This window comes from Leptopilina boulardi, unplaced genomic scaffold (assembly GCF_019393585.1).
Source record: "Leptopilina boulardi isolate dan_hultmark-lab unplaced genomic scaffold, ZJU_Lbou_2.1 LbouV2_216, whole genome shotgun sequence".
In the NCBI taxonomy this organism is placed as follows: domain Eukaryota; kingdom Metazoa; phylum Arthropoda; class Insecta; order Hymenoptera; family Figitidae; genus Leptopilina; species Leptopilina boulardi.
Window position 1 is genome coordinate 2151192 of NW_026137770.1, and position 22125 is coordinate 2173316.

Here is a 22125-nt window from a genome sequence, read left to right on the forward strand (position 1 = left end):
ATAATTTGTTACTTTTGATGAATAAAACTTATCTGTTTATAAAAAATTAATATATTTTTTTTTTTGAAAAAAATCATTTTAATGCATATTTTTATTAAAAAATTAATTAATAAAAAAGTAATAAAATAAATAATAATATTATACACAATTATTGGAAGAGAGATAATTAAAAATTCGATAAATAATCAGTCAATGCATTTTATTTTTGCGAAATTTCTACAAGTGCTTGCATTATTTCGACATTCGTCAAATAAATTTTTACAATTTAATTTCGAACTAGAATTTTAAATTTATAAGGCATACAAAGCCCCTATTAGGCTACGCAAAAATACACACTAAAATTATTGTTCATGCGTTGACTTAATATTTTTTTTATCAGTTATCTTACATCTTCAGCTATTAGAATACTGTAGACGCATTGTACTTTATATATATATACTAATATACAACTATATATATAATTGATAAGAATTTCTGATAAGCATTGATGCCTGATTTTATGCATAATATTTTGGACCATACATATATAATTATTGTATAATATACAAATAAAGTTAAACACGTGTAATTATAATAAATTTAATATTCTATTGGCGTTAAAAAGCTTAAAAGGAATGAATACTTTGGATATTACAATTATAACGCACTGGGCATAATTTTTATATTATTATTACGTCTATAAATTCTTGAAAATCACATATTTGGTAATGATATCTATAATACAGGAATGCAGGAATTACAGAATTTTTCGTAGCACTCATATATATACTTATACATATACATATCCTACTAAAATAAAATTATCACAGATTTCATCTTAGAAACTTGTCGACGATTGTAAAATCAGAAACTAAAATTATTAATTATGAAAGCATTGTTTTTAATTCTTTTTTACCTTTATATATTAAAGAAAATAATTCTTTTATATATTCGAGACACAAACAAAATTTCTCTTTCTTTTTTGTTTCATAAATTTAAAAAAAAAATACTTTCACAGAATCGAGAAGAAGAAACAAAATTTACAAACAATTTCCTTAGCGTAAAAAATATAACGAAGCATTCAAAGGAAGAAAACAATTTTTCAAGTCTTTTTCTATACTTGTATTAGACAATACTAAAAAAATTTCTTACAGGGCAGTCATATAAAAATTAATTTTACTTTTATAAAACAATTATATAAACATAAATATTTTTTTGTAATTACTTATGATTTGATTAGTATTATTGTTATTATATTAATAATAATTTTTATTATTAAAATGGTATTAATAATAATACTTTAAAATAATATATCGTAAAGTGAAAGTAAAATTTATTTTTTTAAGACCACCCTGTATGGAGAAATCACTTTTTTCTCAAAGTGTCAAAATTGAAAAAATCACGTGACAATTTTGTAATAGTTATTTTTTTTACAGTGCGTTAGCGAAGTTTGATTGCAATTAAAATATACATATTCTACGGTGTTATATCGTAATACTTCTGTCGTTAAAAACAAAAAAAAATTAAATAATTTAAAGCTTCCTCAATGAGGAAGTAATAATATAATTAATTATTGTAAATAAAGTTAATAAAAATAAAATGAATAGATAAAAAAAATGTATTATAAACCAAATAAATAAAGAACTAAGTATATAATCTAAATAAATAGACAACTAATATTGTTGATTAAGAAAAATAAAAAAAAACTAAATAAGTGAATTAAATTAAAATTAAAAATTTGAGTATACGAACAAAAGAAATTAAAAAATTAATTATAAACTAAGTTATAATAATATAATAAATATTAATACCATGTTGTCAATAATTTACAGTTTTGTACAACGATTTTTTTTTCACCTAAGCAAAGATTTTCAATGTTTACAATTCAAATAGGTTATAACATTTTAATATTTAATCTCTATTAAAGCACATATTTTTTTTCGGTATCACTTTTCTTACTAAAAATCACAAAACGGCAAATTATAGTTTTGCAACTTAATAAAAAAATGTTTCTAAGGTTCAAAAATAACAGCCAATAAGTTAAATGTATAATGTGGTAACTTTTTTTCTGTTTCTACTTTTCTGTATAGTGAATCTAACATTTTGAATTGATGGCTAGTTTTTTTTAGTAATTGTTAATTATTTTTATGTACATAATTGACTAACAAAGCTTTGCTTCTTTCTGCTTGCTGTATAAATTAACGAGTTAAAAATTGAAATTGGATTCTAAAATTGCTTAATAGGAATATTATTTTTAAATATTCTGTTTTCTACAAATTAAACTCGATAAAATATTTTTTATAAATAAAAATCTATCGTTAAATAGATTCTATCAATTAAAATTTATCTTCAAATAAATTCCAATTTATTTTAAGAAAAATTTTAATTAATTTTTTTATGTACTATTCAAGAAAAATTTGTCGTTAATTATACAGCAAGAAATTTGTGCTGTTTATAAACAACAATATTTTATTTTCGACATTTTATATACCTATGCAAAAAATTACATTCCCACTTTTTAAAAATCAATTCTTGAATGTTCTTTTCCATATATTGTAAAAATATATATTCTTTTTTTTTGTTATAATCTGAAATTTCAGGTGAATTCAGTTTCAGTTTTGGATTTTAATGTAAAAAATTCGTAAAAATCTCAGAACGTATTAACGAAAATATCGTCTATTTGGAACAATATTGACTGTGTTGTACTTTTCATGTGTGTTTAGAAAAGTAAAAAAGTTGGCTCATTATCAATAAGTACGCAACGTGGATATAATTACTTTGTTTTTAAAAAATAGATATGCTGATTGATATCAAATTTAATATACAAATGTTTAGAAGAAATAAAGTTTTTTCTTTTTTGAAAGTAAAGAAAAAAGCTGAATATAAATATTGAAAATAATTGACCAAAAGGTAACAATTTTTCATTTCAGGGAAACAATTTTCAGCGAATTGATTGACATTTAAAATTTACATTGACATTGAGGAAAAGTGTGAAGCACAATTTATAAAATATATATGTTTTTTTGCAAATATTGCGTCAAATATTTGAAACTACAATAAATTGTGACTGCCATTAATTATAACTAGCATTGACTCTAATTAGAAATTTTGTAACTACCACAAATTTTACATACACTATAAAATTCAACTACCATTGATTGTAATAAGAATCGTATCATCATTCTTAACAATTATAAATTTAAAATTAAATTTTAATTTTCAATTCCGAAATCCTAATTTTAATTCTCCCAAAATCTATGATCTTTTAAAAATTGGTGTTTTTTTGTTTTGACATTTTTTTTTTAACGCAACTCAGAAATATTTACACACATGGAGAATAATTCAAACATGTCATTGAAAAATTATAGCCACGTTGCAATTAAAAATGGGTAAGTGATAAAAAAAAATGGGAAAATTAATTTGTAACAAACCTTCTCTGATGTTTAGAGTGCTATTAATTTTGATTTACACTTAACCCATCGTTCTTGTAATTTTTGCCGTTGCTCCAAGTGATGATCCGATAAATTTCTTGTCATTCCCAATTGTCCTGATTTCAATTTTCTTGGATCTAGATTAGCGCCCAAATTCTGCACACCTTTAGCTAATTTTGTAAATGGCGAGAAAAGATCTTTAGCAGCTGCTGTTGCGGGACTAGTGATGTCAGATTTCATCGATTTAAGGGCAGATTCACTTTGCGATGACGATATACTCAATATTAAATCTTGCTCCGATGTCGATCGTTTTTTATCTAATTTGTTGTCCGCTTGTAATAAAGCACTCTTTAAAGAAGTTACAGTAGAAATCACTTGACCATCAACCTCACCCGACGAGTGACTGATATTTTTTGGAAGATTTAAACTCATTGATGAAACCTCGTACGCAGGTTCAACACCTTGAATTGTAATTTCTGGTGTTGTTGCTAATTTACTACCGTCACAACTGTAGAGAACATTCGAGCCAGATTGTGAATGTGAAATGAGACTCAATCCATCGAGATGTTGTTTTGATTTATTCGAAATATTATTTTCATTACTAGTAATTGAGTGATCAATTTGTGATTCATTTTGTTGACCATTTTCAATAACAACCTCATTTTTAACGCCCATTATGATTCCAATGACTGGTGTATATCCCTCCATAAGTTTCTTGTCGTGCTCAAAATTATCAGGCTTTTCAAAACGTACTGGCACCATTTCGATGTTTTCATTACTGCTATTACTACTACTGCTACTGTTATTTGACTTTCTCGTTGAATTTCCAGCAATATCACGACCACCAACGGTAAATGTTGGTTTATTAGATTCTGTTTTTTTGTTACTTAAATTTTTCGCCAAATTTATTGGATTCTTTGATGTAATACTGTGACCGAATTTATTCAATTTGCTGAACTGTTCGGATACATTGCTCAGGGCTTTTGTTCCTAAAAAAAGGACAAAAATGTAATTTATTTTTTTTTTAAACTCAATTATTCTTAAAAATGGATAGAAAAATTTATGTATAAATATTTATTACAAACCGGCATTTTTCAAAGCTAACAATTGTGTTTCAGAAACGTTTCGTGTTAAGTCTGGAAAAGTTGAAATATCCAACAGTCCAGTGTGACCTTTTGAATTAACCAATTTACTCTTTCGTTTGTCTAAAGCTACATTCATTGCTATTGGTACTTTTGGTAAAGCTGAGATTTCCATTGCTACTGTGATTGCTTCCCCGATCGCTTTCAAAGATTCTGAAACAAAACAATAAAATGTAACATTTTGTATTTTTAGACTATTTCGAGGAAATATTAACTATTGATATAAATTACATTAATCATTTTTATTCTAAATAACTGAATAAAAAAAAAGTCAAATTAATTTCGCAGAACTGAAAAAGAAATATAAAATTTTAAATCTTTTACCTATTGTTTCCTCTTCACTTTTTATTACTATTGCCATGTTATTGAAGAACCTCAAGTTTGAACTTCGAAACATATGGAAATATCCATAGTCATTGTTTAATTTATAATGAATTCTAATACAATAGTGTTGCTTATTCTTGAAAAGAGAAACAGTACTTTCAGGATGTCCACATTCTATTAAAACAATGTCAGTTAAAGGTACGCTCTGATAATTGGTTACTTTATCTATTTGTTCATCATAATCAGCGACATAATAACTATCGTGTGTCAAAATAAGAATTGTGTCTATTTCTGTTTCCGTTGGATCGCCAGTTCTGTAAATTAGAAAAAAATTATATTTATATTATTATTTATATAATTTTAATAACATGTTTTAAAAGAAGATAAATTATTTAAAAAAACAAAGATAGAAGAGACAAGACAAAATAAATGAAAAAATAAATTGCTTTGAATAAATAAATAAGAACAAAAAGAGAAAGAAAAAAATAATCACGAAAACGTACACTGGGTCAGCATCAATAAGTCCCCAACTTCCTAGAACAGAATCTAGATCTGGTATTAATAACTTTTTGCAATCCTCAATTAAAAGTTTAACATGAATTGCTGTAGCTGCATTATCTTCTTCATCAGTGCGTTCTTGGAATATATCATCGCTAATTGGATTACCCAACATCATATCGATTGTTGACTGTCTATAAACGTCCTTGAATCTATTCAAATAATACCTGAAATTAAAAAAAAAAAAATTATTACATTTAAACAGAAAATATATTAAATTTAATATCAAGAAACAAATTTAAATAAAAGTAGACACGAAAGAGTTGTTTTATAAATAAATAATATGTATAAAGTTTGCAACATTACAGAATTAAACAAATGTTATTTAGTAATTAATAACATTAATTAGATCTATTGTTAATTAATATTTACAATATTTGAGACTACCATTTTATTATTTAAATAATAAATATATAAAAAACAAAACTAACTAGTTTTTTTTATTGTTATTTACTTTAAAAAAATAAATTACAACAGTCATTTACTAATTTAAATAAAAATTGTTACAAATATTTAAAACTATCATTACTTGTAACTAATATTATGTTTTTATATCTAAAATTTTATAGGTTGTACCAGTTTTACTGTAAATAACTAAAATATTTTTAAATGCAAATAATTTAAATAAAAATATTTAAAATTACTAAATAGTTTAACAATTAATAGAAACATTCATTTAAAAAAAATACTATTGTCAAAAACTATTAATATTTAAAACTATTATTATCTACAACTAACAGTAACTTAAAATTATCATTGACTGAAAATACAATTAATTACGTGTACGAATATTTCTAATTACCAATTATTATATAGGTATATATATATCAAAACTTTTTTAAAATTTTGATAAATCGGTTAAATTTGAGAATATTATATTCAAAATGTCAATTCTTGACAGTTCCGACCGATAGTAATTTTGTTGAAATTAGGGAAAATTGTTTTTCTGAATGGAAGAAGATATTACGAAAATGTGCCACTTGTAAAATTTTCGATATAATCAAGTTTCGAGACAATTTCATTAAAAATCGTTAATCATTTTCTTTCACTATGAAAATAAAATTTTTTTTTAACTGAACTATTATAATTAGAAGAAAATAATATTAAAAAACAATCTTTAAATCGACGATGATATAGTTGCAAAATTAAAAATATAAGGATATTGATTATTAAAAAGATTATATAACAGGTAATTTCCATGAAAAAGCGAACATTCTGTCCATCCGTCACAATGACTAAATTTCTCTGTAACTTTTTTTTAAAATTATTATAGAATAAAATTTTTGTTCCCTATGAGAAAGATAAGAAAATAGAAACGTATCCCACAGATTTTTTGATTTTATAACAAAATTAAAAAAAGATATAGCTGTTTTAGACATCGTGATGCACGAAAGAAAATTCAATTGTTCTCGTGAAAATACCCAAGAATGATTGAGTGAATAGTATAAAAACTTGAACTTGCATTTTTTTTTTTCAATATAATAAACGAACCTTGTCATATTTAACATTGCAGTAGCATAAAGAATATCCGCGTGTGTATTAAGTTGAATCTCTATTTTTGGTGGCTTCGCGGGTATAAGTTCAAGACAACAATTATCAAGAATATCTAAATAATGTGACCAATCGATGTTGAGCTGATCAGTGTCGATTTTATACCCGAGTAAGATGTCAATCGCCGCTTGACGTATGTCATCCAAAAAGTGTTGTTGATAATATCTAAATTGGACAATGAGAGAGGAAAGTGTCAGGGACTCTGTTTGGGATTTCTATGTCAAAGTTTACGGTATTTGACAAAAAAAAGAGAAAAATTGAAGACTTCGAGCTTCTTTTTTCCAAAACAACTCACAAGTCTTTGGAAAATAATAATTTAAAAAGTGTAGTGTGACTAGAAAGAGAGATTTTTTATCAATTCGAAGAAATATCACTTTAGCTCTCGTCTTCTCAAACAAAAATAAGAACTAATTATCGAAATTTCTTAAACTTACCGATTTGCAGAATTCATTCCATCTTTCATTAAACCCGTAAATTTTCTTTCTCCGGTTCTTGTATAGTCTCCCTGAAAGAATGTTATCGAAAAATAAATATTAAATTAAAAAAAAAAATTACAAAGAATTAAAAAAATTAAAAATTAGTTAAATAAATAAATTTGAATTTTTTATTTAAAAGAAAAATGTTTTTTTTTTTACTTTTAAAGCATTAGTTCCTGCGTATTGTTTGCTGATAATATCTCCATTATTAGCCCAAAGTGATTGGAATGTTTGTCTAATGTTAGTGGGTAGTGTGCCATCAGGCGGAATCAAACCCAATTTGGAGAATTGCATTTCCATGACAGCTTTTCCTAATGCTGTTTGAACGACATTTGTCCTGTCTAAGCAATCTATACAATTTACACGGAATACTCCTTTCTGCATACATATCATTCCTTGTTTATCTCTCCAGCAATAGCCCATATCATTCACGACATTCGCCAATGCGCTTATCAATATCGACACATTCTCAAAATGCATTCCACGACTGTGAGAAAAAATATTCATTTTTTTTTTTGTTGTTTTAAAAATTAAGTTAATCAATATTTAACGATATTCTAAAATATTTAATGATATTTTAAAATATTGAAAAACGTTCTGAAAAATAATGAAAATACTCACCAATATTCATGAAAATCAAAAGTAGCGTACGTGAGATCTGAATGATTGTAATTAAGTACATGATTACAGTACGCTTCCCAAATTACTTTCTCTTTGCCTGCTTGCTCGACTAGATTAACAATACAAATAGGCCCATAACAATTGAGCTCTTCGGTAAAATGTTTCTCAAATGCTACTTGTGTTTCTGCTTCATCTGATATAAGAAATAATTTTAATTTTTTATTCTAATTTAAAATTAAAATATTAACTAATTTTTAAAAAAATTAAATACCTCTATCTATTCGAGGTGGGGGTTTGTATTTGTAACCCGGTTGTGACCAATATACTGGAACGCTTCCACGAACTTGCACAAAAGAAACTTGATGATCATGATACCAAACTAATTGTTCAGTCTCAACATAGTTTGCACATTTTCCATCTTCATCCACACCACGTCTTTTGTATCTAAGGAAATAAAAATGATATTTATTAATTATCTAATATTATATATATGTATATTTGAAACTATACCTAGTTCCGGCACGAAATCTGCTTCTTCTTGATATAATCGCTAAATTAAAAGTTTCATGTTGTGGTTGACCGTCGAATCCTACTTCTACTTTACACTGTTCAATTTGTACATATCCTTGGATTATTGGCAGTATCCAGCAATCTGCCTTTTCTGTCTGGAAAAGAAAAAATTATGAAAAGGTAATTCGTAATTGATTCACAACAAGGGTTAAAAAAAAAAGTAAATAAATTATGTCTGAAAATTTATTTATAAAAACCTTTAAATTAAATATATCTAGTAGCATATGTTTATTCCAAAAAAATCTGTCATCAACATTTTTCCACAAAGGTTGATCTTTATCTATTTTCTTTTGTTGCGATTCTTGAAAACATAGTCTTTGCAAAGAATTTGTAATATCTCCGCTTTGGCAAAAGAAGAACGAATCAGTTTCAGTGAATATTTTGTTTAATTCTTCAAGAATTCTTTTTTCAAATTTTTCCTTGTCTTTAACTCCACTTCGCTTTGTTACTGTAGATTTTACCTGATTTAAAAGAAAAGATTATCAATTTTTTATTCTATTCTTGTTCAAAATGTAAAATCATAATGCATATTTTACAGGTCTTATCGTTGCAAATTTATTTAATTAAATTAATATTAATTTTTTAATTTTTCCTGTAATATAATTTACCTGAGATGTGGCAAGAGCAGCAGCTTGTTGTGTGGTGTTTTTAATTGTATTAGTGGCACTTTTAATCGTACCCCAAGTTTTGGCAAAACCAGCTTTTTGAGAAACATCAAACATGCCACCGATTCCTTTCTTTTTTGGTACATTTTGATGTTTTTTACAAGGAAGCAGTCCTATATCGGTATTATCGGATAGTAAATTTAGAAGTGCTATAGATTTTATTTTATAAACTACATGTCCACCGTATAATTCTCCAACGGGGGCAACTTCTTTTATTAGCATCAAACGGGGTTCAAGAACCGAGGCTTGTTCGATTTTTCCCAAGATTCCGTAGAAAAATCCAAGGCATTCTAAATCGATAGCACTTGCCCATTCCCAATCTATAAAAATGCAATATTTCTACTTTATTTCCAAGAAATAATAATATTATTAATATAATTATATAAACATAAAAAGAGTAATAATATTAAGAAAAAAGAAAAATAATAATCATAATACATAATTGAAATATTAATTTTTGTACATAAAATAAAATAATTAAGAACAATGTTCTTTTAACACAAACTTAAAAACAATTAAAATCTAATAATAAACTGGGTCATTATTATTTATTAAAAATTACAGATAATTATCTAAAATTTATTATTTATAAACATTATCAGATATTATTTCAGTTTCTTTCGTAAGAAATTTAGACATTTTCCTAGAAATAGAATACCTCTGTAAATATTAATTAAACAAGGTACTTTTCATTAAGGAAAATGTCATTGAGAATTGGAACACGAGAAACAAAGGAATCTAATGAAATGTGAATTCGATTGAGCTTTTTTCAAGATTTTTAATTACGTTTTAAGTCAATTTCATTAAATATAATAGAAATTGAAACGATTATTATGTCACACTTATTACGCAAATATCGAATCTATATATTTATTTCAGATCTTTAAATATATTTTTTGTTCTATATAACAGGGATCTGTAAAACGGAAACGTCAAACAAAATGTTTGACAGATAAAATGTTCGTGTGTATGCAAATGAAAACGCCTCCTTGAACTTCCTGATTTTATTTATCAAAATTATTATAGTATTATAAAGAAAGAAAGAAATATTTTTTAAAGAATTTTAATGAGAAATAAAAAATTCACAAATTTTAAAATATATAAACATATAATAAAATGTTCAGTTTAGATACGCCCATTGTTGCTTCATAAAATATTCAGATAAATTTTGAAATAAAAATTTAAAAAAACGTAAAATATTTACACGTAAAAAAAAGTATTGCTAGAGATTTGATATTTATAATATTAAATAGAAAAAAAATTTTTTTTTAACAAAATATTTATATAAACTAACCAGATTTTGCTGAGAGTTCTCCAGTATATTTTTCACACCATAGACTATGTCTCTCTTTTACGAAAATGTAATGTGATTCGGTACGAAAAAGCTCCATTTTTCCACAATCTTGTGACACGTTTCTATAACGTTTTTAGTTAATTTAACGCGTGACATTTAAATTAATTTCAACTATACTCGTTTTCGAACACGATTCACCAGATGACATTTCGCCATCTTTATTTTCCCCGTTTTGTAAATCATTCACTAGAGGGCGCTTTTAGACGATAACAAATATATTTTATATATCTTTTAATATTTTTATTATAATTAAAATTAATTACGTTTGACAATAATATGAAATTTTTATAATTTCTCTTGCTTTCGCAAAATTTATGAAAGTTTATTAAAAAATATTTTAAATAGTACTTTATTAAAAAAAATTGATTTCATAAATTATCCTCAAATGGATCACGTGACTTTATTGTACTACATTAGTCAATTTCTCTTTTAAATATAATCAAGAATAAATTGTTAACCAATACATTCTGTTTAAAATTAAACATATGGATTGATTTATATTTAATTTTTAGATATTTATAACAAATAAATTAAATTAGAAACGTTGAATAATTTTTAAATTTAATAAAATTAGTTTTACTTTTTTGACTTAGGTGCCATGTTTACTATATAGATTGCAGACGATATTTCCCATAAATGTGTACGTGCTTTTTCACCTGTACTTTAAAATCTTAGATTTTAATCAAGTTAAAGAAGTCTTCTTGGTTACATGTTATCATAAAAGAATAAGTGCTTAAAAAGCATTTATGTTTGAGTTGGAAGTTGGGAAAAATATGTTTTATAATTGTTTACTTATTAACAATAAACAAATGTAAACTTGTCTATTTCTCCTTGTAGTTACAAATTGTTGGAAGTTTTTATTATCGATATATTTTTCATTCAGAAAATTCTATTGATATATTTTAGAAAAACAAACTTTATTGTAAGTATATTTATAATTGAAATTAAATTTGTTTTACATTGAAAAGAATTTTATTTCTTCTTGGGTTTATAATATTGTATTCATTGTCATTTCTAACCTCATTTTTTTGTATTTTTACAAAATCACGTAGCCACAACTCTTAGAATAATAATATTTTTACAGTGTAATTTTAGATTTTATGTGAAGCAAATGTGTTTTAATAACAATTTGTTAGCATTTAAATTGTAATTTACATTTAAAATTTGTTACTTTACAGATTTAAAAATCATGTCTTCTCAAACAATTTTTCGTGGATGGAACAGATTATACACCTTAGTGATTAATCAAACAAGCAAATATCCTGTGATAAATGTTGTTGGCGCGGGAATAATAACAGCAGGTATTGTAACATATAAGACATCAAATAATTATGTTTCTGCCGCTGAGACGATGTTAGACATATCAAGTTTTAAAGCAAAACCCATCACTAGCCGAGAAGATTTAATAAAAAATAGAAATGACATGAAAACAAAAATGGAACTCTTTATTATGAAAATACAAGCAGAATTTTGCGATAAGCTCGAAGAACAAGAAGAAATGAATCAAACATTTATTGTCGATCGATGGACAAGAAAAGAGGGAGGTGGTGGAATAACGTGCGTTTTACAAGATGGCACTGTTTTTGAAAAAGCTGGTGTAAATATTTCTGTTGTTTCGGGAACATTGCCACCGGGTGCCATTCAACAAATGCGTGCCCGAGGAAAAAATTTAGCCGAGGGATCATTGCCATTTTTTGCTGCTGGAATAAGTGCAGTGATTCATCCACGAAATCCAATGGTGCCAACGATACATTTTAATTATCGATATTTTGAAATTGAAAATAAAGACGGTTCGAAACAATGGTGGTTCGGTGGTGGTACAGATCTAACACCATATTATTTAGACGAAGCAGACGCAAAGCATTTCCATAAGACATTGAAGATAGCCTGTGATAAACATAATTCGTCTTATTATAAAAAATTTAAGAAATGGTGTGATGATTATTTTTTCATACCACACAGAAATGAGAGTCGAGGCGTTGGTGGAATTTTCTTTGATGATTTAGATACTCCGAATCAGAATGAAGCTTTTGAATTTGTTAAATCTTGTGCTGAATCAGTCATTCCATCGTATATACCGTTAGTGAAGAAAAATAAGAAAAAAGGTTATGGATTCCTTGAACGACAATGGCAATTATTGCGGAGAGGACGTTATGTTGAATTTAATTTAATATATGATCGTGGTACTAAATTTGGATTACATACACCGGGTGCTCGATACGAAAGTATATTGATGTCTCTTCCATTAACGGCTAAATGGCAATATATGCACGAACCAGAAACTGATTCTGAAGAAGATAAATTATTACAAGTTTTAAAGAAACCTAAAGAATGGATTGAAAGTTAAAAATAATTTAGTATATTATAAAGATTTTTTGTATTCAATATCTCTTGAAAAGAGTATTGTGAAATGGTTTTGGCGAATTTGTTTGTATAAGAAAATAAATATTTATTTTTTAAACACCTTTAGAAATATGTAAAAAAAATAATTTTAGTGGCAATTCTTTCTTTTTTTTCTTAAAAATTTGTTTATTAATTAGGTATTTCTTAGAAAATTTTTAATAAATTTTATTAGTTATCTATAATTTTTAAATTTTAGTTTTCAACAACAAAAAAATGTTTTATTAAAATATTCGTCATTTTTTTTCAAATATATATATTTCTCTTATAATTTTGTACTTATAGAACAAAAGGGCATTTTTATTTTTGTAAGCCCATTCACTTGTAAAATAAATAGTTTGATTTTCATATTTATTGAATTAATTAACTCAGTTTTACTTCCCAAATGTAAATTGATAAACTTTTTTTAGTATTTTGTTATTATTATTATTATTATTATTAAAAAATATTGTCACTTGGGAATTAATTTGTACATACTTTCAAATTAGGAATTTAAATTTCGCCCTTTACTGTTAATTAATGTTACCTATGAGCGACAGATAGCGCAAAATCATTTTAAAAAATATTACACTTTTTCATGAATATTCTATTAATAAATTTAATTACTTTTATCTGTTTAATTTAAGTACATACTAAAAATTGTCATATTTCAAATATTTTCTTTATACTTCATATTTGATTTATAAATGAAATGTATTTTAAAAATTGAACAATCAATATTTGAAATTTATTGTAAATGTTAAAACACGTCCACCAATCAGAACTTAGTATTTTTTCGTCTTTGTGATTTCAGCCAATGAGAGAGCCGTCGTGTTAATGGCCCGTTCATACACGTTCATTTGTGTTAAAAGATTTGATCGTTGGTGATGTCTTCCTTTCAGAGATGGCAGATTTTTATTAAGAAAAGGTATATTTTCATTATTTTTTACTAAAATCTTTCATTCAAGGTGTTAATCTAGACAATGAGAACAACATTCTATGAAATCACTTTGAATGAATAGTTAATAATTTGGTAAATTGTATTTTTTTTACTTTTGATAACAATCAAACAATGCTTTGGCGTTCCGTACAAAATATATTTTTGTCATATGAGTATCATTTCTTTATTTATATTTTCCTACGATAGGAATTTTCTTGAAAGTTTAGTTTTACTATAAAAAAGATTAAATTGACATTTTTCAAGATGGCGTTGATTAAAAACTTTGTTGTCATATTTTTTCTCGGGATTTTGTAAGTAGTTACAACTGTTATTTTGTCATAGGGAACATCTGTAAAGAACGTTGTACTTTTAGTGGGGGGGGGGGGGTGAAAAAGGATTAAATTATTGCGACCAAGTCTTCTTGAGTGCAACGTAATTTATAATATGGATGTTACTATATTGTGTTAATTTTATTGCGTCGGTAATTAATATTATTGACATATTTTTAAGGTTAATTTTACAAGGTCTATTTAAATAATTTAATTTCTTTTTTCAGAGCTCACTTATTTTGAAGCCTCATAATAAAGTAAGAAAACATACTTCATGGAAAAAAGTTTTTCAGTTTTCTGTTCTCCAAGATGACTTTTTTCACTTTAATCTAAAAAACAAACAAATTTTGGTAAGTTCTGTTTTTTTTAGAGTTTTTTTTTACAAATTAACTTTTATCATTATTAGCAATTACTTTAATTGATATGCTTTAAAGAATATAATTATTCATAACCAAAAAAAAGATCCCTTGGTTTTAATTAACATGAATCGAGTCTTTTATTGTTAAAGAAAATTATTTAATACTTTCTCTTATTAAAGAAATTTTTATACTAAAAATTAATGTGATATTGTTTTGCTAATTGAAACATAATTTATAAAGCAATATTTACTTTTTTTATATTTATTCATGAATTTTAATGTATTTTTAATTTTAACACATTAAAGTTTTAAATTTTGCGCGTGAAATATTAGTTAACAAGTTGTAAGATAGATGGCATAAGAATTTCGTTTTGGTCTTGAAGGTTTTGGACTGCTGTACCAAAACAAGGAATGTTTAATTGTAAGAAAATAAGTAATTGTCTTTTAAATATAGAATTAAAACTAATTTGCAGTGCTATAGTTTCGTTTAATCCTGTTCGTTCATCAATATTCAAGCTTTCGGTAATGTTACTTCAATTACATAAAATGACACCGCTTAAGAATCAGCTTACTTAACCTATAAACACAGTATACCAATTTTTTGTATCCACGTTTTCATTTGTTTTCACCGGCGAATTGTTAATTTAATTTATTTCGTTAATTATTTAAAATTATGACCAATATCGTGTTTAATTAGTTTTCATAACTTTTTATTGGGTACTTTATATTGTAACCGCATGGTCTGCTAAACATTATAACCTCTAAAAATTGTTTTTTTTTTCAAAACAAATAGTTATATTTTGGCTATTGTCTTTTATCAATTTGGATAAATACTTTTACACAAAAAAAGAACAGAATCTTGCATGATTTTTTAATTTTTTACTGTTAAAATCTCTAATGCATATTATTGATTACATTGGAATTGCAATTTTTTTAATTAATTTAAAAAATGTAAAGATTTTCATTTAAATGTTGCTGATAAAGAATTATAGTAATATTTAATATCATTATTAAACATTAAAATATAAATTTCTAATAATTTATTCAAGCCTAGAAATTGAGTGTCTTTAAAAATATATTTTCAAAGCCTTTGTTAATTTTTAAAAATGTTTTTAAATATTTATAAAATTAACTTTTTAATTTTGTAATTTAAAATAGATAACTAAAATATTCTATAAATATAAGTTTAAAATTTTGCGTGTTAAAAACAAATTAAGATCCTATTTTTATCTATTTCATCATAGGCAAGAAACTTTACTGTGTTAATATAACTTTTACTTTAATTTAAAAACATGCTTGTATTTCAAGGTTTAATTTTATTGGTATCTATCCAAAAGTAATTTTTTTTATCGATTGTATACGTATGTACATATGTTTAGCTTATTACAATAGTTTATTTTTAAATAAACATTTTTAAAATCATTTAATTCTAAATCTAAATATTAATTAAAAATATTTATATATATGTATATTTATATTTAGTATAAAATAAATAAATATTTTATATATTGAAATTGATGTACAATGAAAATTGTGATTTTATTTATCACAGAATTTTAAAGTTAGGGTGTAAAGTTTAACTCAATTTTAAAGAATCCTATAGAAGTTTGATGTATTACTTTCTGAATACTATAAGACATGCACCGATTATATACTATAAGTTTAATAAATCTTCTTCAAAGTATCGTCCCCAGTTCTCTATCAAATGTTTAGTAAACAGTTTTCAAAAATGGGTCAATTTATGATAATACGATGTACGGGGATGTTCCACTTTTTTAAAAAAGAATTCTCATCAGTATATGTCTTAAAAACTTTACTTTTCAATCTAATCCACAAACTTTTATAAGCTATTAAAAAAATACTTATATATGAATCTATTCACTTTAAAAATTTTTTTTTTACAAAAAAAAACAATTTTTTTTTCTGAAATTACTTCATTTATTTGTTATTTAAAGTTCAGAGAAAATGTGTTGCGTAAAATAAATTACAAAAATATTTATTTCCATACGACCTAGAGGCAGAAATAATGAAATACAAAATTTTTTTTTTTTTAATAGATTCTTTAAATAAGATTACGTTTTGTAATTTTAATATTTGAAAGTGTTTTATTGTTTAGTAAATAATGAAGCTTTGAAGATGAATAATTATAGAAAATTTCCACTCGCGCCAATATATACATTGAGGAAAATTTAGTTACGAAATTTCAGTAAATGCTTACGTAAATTCGTAAAATATTTAACGAGTTGGGAGAATTGTGTTAAAAAGCAAAATTTTCATGAAATGAGAGAAAAATTATTTCTATATGTTTAAATATAGAAAAAATTTTAAATTATATATATTTGAAAAAAATTATAATTAAATTGTTAAAATTTGAAAAAAATATTTAAATTAAAAGTGTTTTAAAGTTAAAAACCGATGATAGAAAGGATATTACACTATAGAGGTGATGAAATTCTCGCTTATATACCATGTATGTTTAATGTTTAATCAAATTTTCGAACATTCAAATCAATCTCAAAGTCATGTCTGTATTCTGTAATTACTTATCTCAAGTTAATTTCCGTTATGGAATTGCATGTTGGCATTTACTTACGTCCTTCACTTTGATATCAAGTACCTTTGATGACATCGAGGGCATCGTACCTATAAAGTATCGTCATCCAGCACTTGATATTGGTTTATTAAGTTGTATCGGAATACGATTTAATTGAATACACATGATTCTCTTAAGTCAGTTATAAAAAAGACTGTAATTAACTTTTACGTTTAGAGTTTCATAATTTAGTATAATATTCATATACTTTAATTTTAAATCTTATTAAGAAAGTATTGTTCATTCAAAAGTCAGGAAAATTTCTATAAATTTATACAAAAATTAAAATTTTTTGTGAATTAAAAAAAGTCAAAAAATATCAGAGAAAAAGTCAGGGAATTTTTTTTCTCAATCCTTGTTAGACACCTTGTTTTATTATAATAATTTTAATAAGAAAAAATTTTTATAATTGTATTTATATATACTTTTGAATAATTAAATTAAATTGAAATAAAAAAAAGAAAATTTTAGTCTTTTGATTCGATTAAAAAATTAATTTTTTTTTCAAATAATGTTATTGATATGCATTTTGTTCGTCTTTCTATTAACAGATTATTACAAATAAAAGTATACTTTTTCAAGACATAAAAATCTTTGTTAAATACAACAATTTGATATTTTTAAATTTTGTAATTACAGAATCACATTGCAGTGCGTCAACAAAGAAGAAAAATGGTTGAAACGAAGATTTTAACAAACTCCACCGACGGACAAACGCAGTTTGGCAACTCTCGTCAATTGGATCCATCGGATTGCATTTTCGTCTTCAAGGATACCATTTCGGATTACGAAGAACCTGCTTCGGATGATGAGGTAAGTTTTTATTGCACTCCTTTTGATTATAAGATTTAAATAATTCTATATATTCGAAATTTTGAGAATTATTCGTTAGATAATAATTTTTACTTGTATCGTTGTGTAACGCATTCGATAATAGTCCATTAGTTGGTAGCCCCAGACCAAAAGTGAATGCACTACAACAATATTTCAAAGCGCGACTCTTAAAATATCTTAGCACTATAGCAGGGCTATATGGTGGCTCTAAATATCCCACAATGCATCAAAAGCAAAATAATATGACAAGGGTTAATCTCTTTCAAATAACATTCAGAATTAATATTTTATTCTGATGTTAAATATTTTACTCCTTAATTTAATAAATCACACATTAAAAGAAATATTATTCGATTCAAATAATCGGTTATTTAAAATAAATATTAATTAAATATTTATTTTATCATGCAATTATTTAAATTAAATTAAAAGTTTTCATTTAAAACATGATATCAAATAAAATATTTTTTAAAAAATACTTTTGTTATTTAAAACTAAAAGTAATGAAAATAATTTAATGTCCTACATTTATTATTATTTAGTCAAATATAATTTTTTTAAAAATAGACACAGTTTAATTAAACTTATTAAAAAGATATAAAATATTTTAATATCTTGATATTGCTGTCATTATAATCTCATAAAATGATTCCATTCTTCATTGACACTGAAAGAAAAATAAATAATTTTTTTAAAAAAATAATTATTTCCTAGAAAAAGAAAATAAAATGAAGAAGAAAAAATAATTAAATTTAACTAAAATTTTGTTTGAAAAATAATAATTTTTTAAAAATTATTAATGTACGTGTTTAAAAATTTATTAAAAATTAAAACAATATTTAAATTTTTAGTACAAACTGTTTTTAAAAATTATCGTATGTATAATTTGAAAGTGAGAAAAATAATTGAAATTTTTAAGAAATTTTCAATCAATTTTTCTCAATAAATTCTCACTAATTAAAATTTAGGAAATTAAACATTAAATAAATAATTTTAATTTTTTTAGTAATATGTAGAAAGTGTAAATCGGAAAAAAACATTTTTAAGATAATGATGAATAAAGTTAAAAATTTAATTTATTAAATCATAAAGCCAAAAAATTTGTCAACAAATATTTTAAGAAATATCTTTTCTATTTTTTGGAAATTTTTTTATAATTTTTATAATAGCGATTAATTATTTTTTTTGAGTTTAATAAGTTTGAAATTAATTTTTTTAGTTTAAAAAAATAAAAGTATTAAAGTAAAATAATAATTATTATTATTAATGTAATATTAATTAATAAATAATAATATAATAATAAGAACAATGTAAATAATAAATAAAAGTAAAAGTCACTTTTTAGTTAAAACTTTAAACATTAAAATTAAAAAATTTCTAGCTTTGTTTTTTTAAAGGAAATTTTTTTTTTTAAAAAAGTTTTTAAGTATAATTAAATTTTTAAAATCTTACTTGTATGAAATTATTCGCAAACATTAATTTCACTCTTGCAAGATGAAGGTGGGCAACACTCTCCGAATTGAGATTCCTTCGAACAATAAAATCCATTCGGTATGCAATCTAGACCGTTTATTGAAATAAAAAATAAACACATAATTAAAAATAAAATAGTATAAAAAGATATTTTTGTTAAATAACACATTGTTTAGTGTAATATAGAGATATACGTGTCGTTCAACAGTTGTTGTACTAATAACGTACTTTAGTAAGGCACAAAATATTTAAAATCGTTTAATTATAATACTTTTGACTAGTAAAAATATGATTGTAATGAGTTTTTTTTACTTGAAAATATAGATAGGTTTATACAGATTAGTTTACTTACATATATGACGAGGCTACATTTAATGTACATTAAATATTTACGATTTAAAAAAAAAGATAATGGATAGTTAAAAATGTATTATCTTGTAAAATTAAAGAGATAATACTGTAATAGAAATTAATAAAAAAAATGTAATAACTATTTTTTTAATGACTTAAAAATTATTCAAATTTTTGAAATATTTTTATTTTAAATTTTTAGTCTATAGGTACTTCTTACTGATTAATTATTATTTTTTAATTTTGAAAAATTTGAGAACAGACTAAAATTTATAATTTTTTTGTCTTATTTCATTTTTTTTAAAGGAAAATTATATATACAATACATTGGGGAAAATATAAAAATATATTTAAATTTTACATACATTCAGATATCGTATTCGTACAAGTGGCACATTGCTTTGAAACGATGAATAAATATAGTGATCAAAACTTTACAGACTCCGCGGAAATGAAGTAACTTTTCATTGAAATAAAGTTTGATGGACAGACAAATATTGATCATTTGTTTGTCTTTCATCTTTTGGGTAGTAATTATAAATGTTTGTGATTTCCGTTTCGAGGGTGGTTTTCCGCAGAGCTAATTTTTTTTCTCTCTTCCTCTTATTTATAAATGTAAAAAAAAACCAGAAAAAATATTTCAATAATTTTCTATTTTATCTTTTTGAATTTATTTTTTAACTGTAGTATCTGTTAAATGTTGATGCGTTTTATTTTTTTTAATTTTCTATGTATCGTATAGCTTAAGATATATTTATATATATTATGTACACTTATATAAATGACCATTGTGTATAGGAACGCGAAACGCAAGTCTCTTTTGTGGCCGTTTCTTTGTCGTGTTCAGGAAATAGAGTAATTTTTTATCAACACTCTTTTCCTTGTAAGTCTCGCCAAATCAGGTCATATCAATCTTTCCTAAAAGACATTCATGCATCTTTGAAACTAGCTTCACTCTTTTTCGCTTTTCCAAGCACTTTTTTTTTTTACTTGTGTGACAAATTTGCCAGATTTCGAGTCACAAATGATGACATGAAAATTCTACTTTCACGTTATACTCTATTACTAAAGTCAAAATTGTAACGCAGTTATAAACTTTTAAAGGGAATGAAACAACTAAAAATAAAATCAGAATTGAAATTAAAAAAGAAATGTAATTCATTTTTTATACAATAACTTTAAATTTTTATAATTTTGCATTTTATATTCTCTGTAGATTTTTTTTTTTAGAAATAATGAAAAATTAATAAGAATTTTGTGGAAATTTCGGAAATAGTTGAATCAACATTTTGTTTACGTAGAAAAGAAATATTTTATCAGGATTACAAAATTTCGATCATAAAAAAATTGGAATAAAAGAAATAAAAAGAATAAAATAATATTTTTAGATTATTTTGAAAGGTTGTAAACAATTTTTATTTTGACATTGTATATATATATATATATATATATATATATATTGTGAGGATAAAATTAATTGTTTGATTATTGACAAAAGATTACTATATGTACTTGATAGATAATTTTTTACGGCATAATCTTATAAAATTCACAATATTTTTTTGTTTCATTTTGAAATGAAAAAATTTGTTTATTTTGATTATTCTATTAAAAAAAAAAATACTTTTCATAATAATATTTTACATTTCTTATCAAAATTTTGAGAAAAGATTAAATTTTCAATTAATAAAAACGTGTATATGAATAAAGCAGAAAAATTATCCAACTTTTTATTCTTATTTTCTCGACTTCTTTGACAGTAATAAATGATTGCTTTTTTTTTCAAATAATTATTAAAATTAACAAATGAGTCTTGATTTCATTATTCATTTTTTCTCTCTTTTATTCACAATTTTATTACTCCTTGTCAGTGTTAAATTTGAACTTTTTTTTTACTTTTTAACTTTTAAATTAAAACAGTGATTGATCTGTTTTTTTTAATTAATGGATTTTTAATTAATTATCGAACTTTTGTTTTCAATTTATTTGAATCTTTGAAGAAACATAGAAATTTTTTAAACTATCAATAAGTAATTTATTTTTTATTATTTAATGTTTAAAAGTGCATTACTATAATTATTTAAAATTTAGTTAATTGGATTCAAAAATATTTTAATTACTTTTATTTTTAATTTATAATGATCTTAACAATCTCGTGAGATGGTCTGCCGATATAAGGCTTACTCTTAATGTTAAA

The 22125-nt window shown here is 24.0% G+C and overlaps 3 protein-coding genes and 1 long non-coding RNA gene across 5 annotated transcripts in view; 2 read left to right on the forward strand and 2 right to left on the reverse strand.

Annotated features, from left to right (window-relative positions):
* Positions 1–182: 182 nt before the first annotated feature.
* LOC127279374 (phosphatidylinositide phosphatase SAC2) lies at positions 183–10824 on the reverse strand. Of its 2 annotated transcripts, XM_051301688.1 has the most exons (13): positions 10612–10824; positions 9261–9637; positions 8850–9113; positions 8593–8747; positions 8354–8526; positions 8083–8275; positions 7621–7948; positions 7420–7490; positions 6926–7150; positions 5380–5601; positions 4877–5190; positions 4496–4705; positions 183–4399 (listed from the first exon to the last, which is right to left on the reverse strand). In XM_051301688.1, exons 1-13 carry the CDS (start codon positions 10706–10708, stop codon positions 3423–3425), a joined length of 3606 nt encoding a protein of 1201 aa, XP_051157645.1. In that variant the 5' UTR covers positions 10709–10824; the 3' UTR covers positions 183–3422. The 2 variants fall into 2 exon arrangements, with proteins under 2 accessions (XP_051157645.1, XP_051157646.1); XM_051301689.1 differs by lacking the exon at positions 6926–7150.
* A 480-nt stretch (positions 10825–11304) lies between these two features.
* LOC127279380 (oxygen-dependent coproporphyrinogen-III oxidase) lies at positions 11305–13160 on the forward strand. The gene is made up of 2 exons (XM_051301701.1): positions 11305–11593; positions 11850–13160. Exon 2 carries the CDS (start codon positions 11861–11863, stop codon positions 13016–13018), a length of 1158 nt encoding a protein of 385 aa, XP_051157658.1. The 5' UTR covers positions 11305–11593; positions 11850–11860; the 3' UTR covers positions 13019–13160.
* Positions 13161–15041: 1881 nt separating this feature from the next.
* Positions 15042–22125, forward strand: part of LOC127279454 (pseudouridylate synthase RPUSD2-like) — a 223618-nt gene continuing 216534 nt past the window's right edge. The window contains exons 1-2 of the mRNA XM_051301807.1: positions 15042–15098; positions 17910–18083. Of these exons, the coding sequence (XP_051157764.1) occupies positions 17943–18083 (141 nt within the window). The 5' untranslated portion in view covers positions 15042–15098; positions 17910–17942. The remainder of the gene's footprint in view (positions 15099–17909; positions 18084–22125) is intronic.
* Positions 18618–19879, reverse strand: LOC127279462 (uncharacterized). The gene is made up of 2 exons (XR_007842640.1): positions 19557–19879; positions 18618–18771 (listed from the first exon to the last, which is right to left on the reverse strand). It is a non-coding gene; the product is annotated as an uncharacterized LOC127279462 (long non-coding RNA).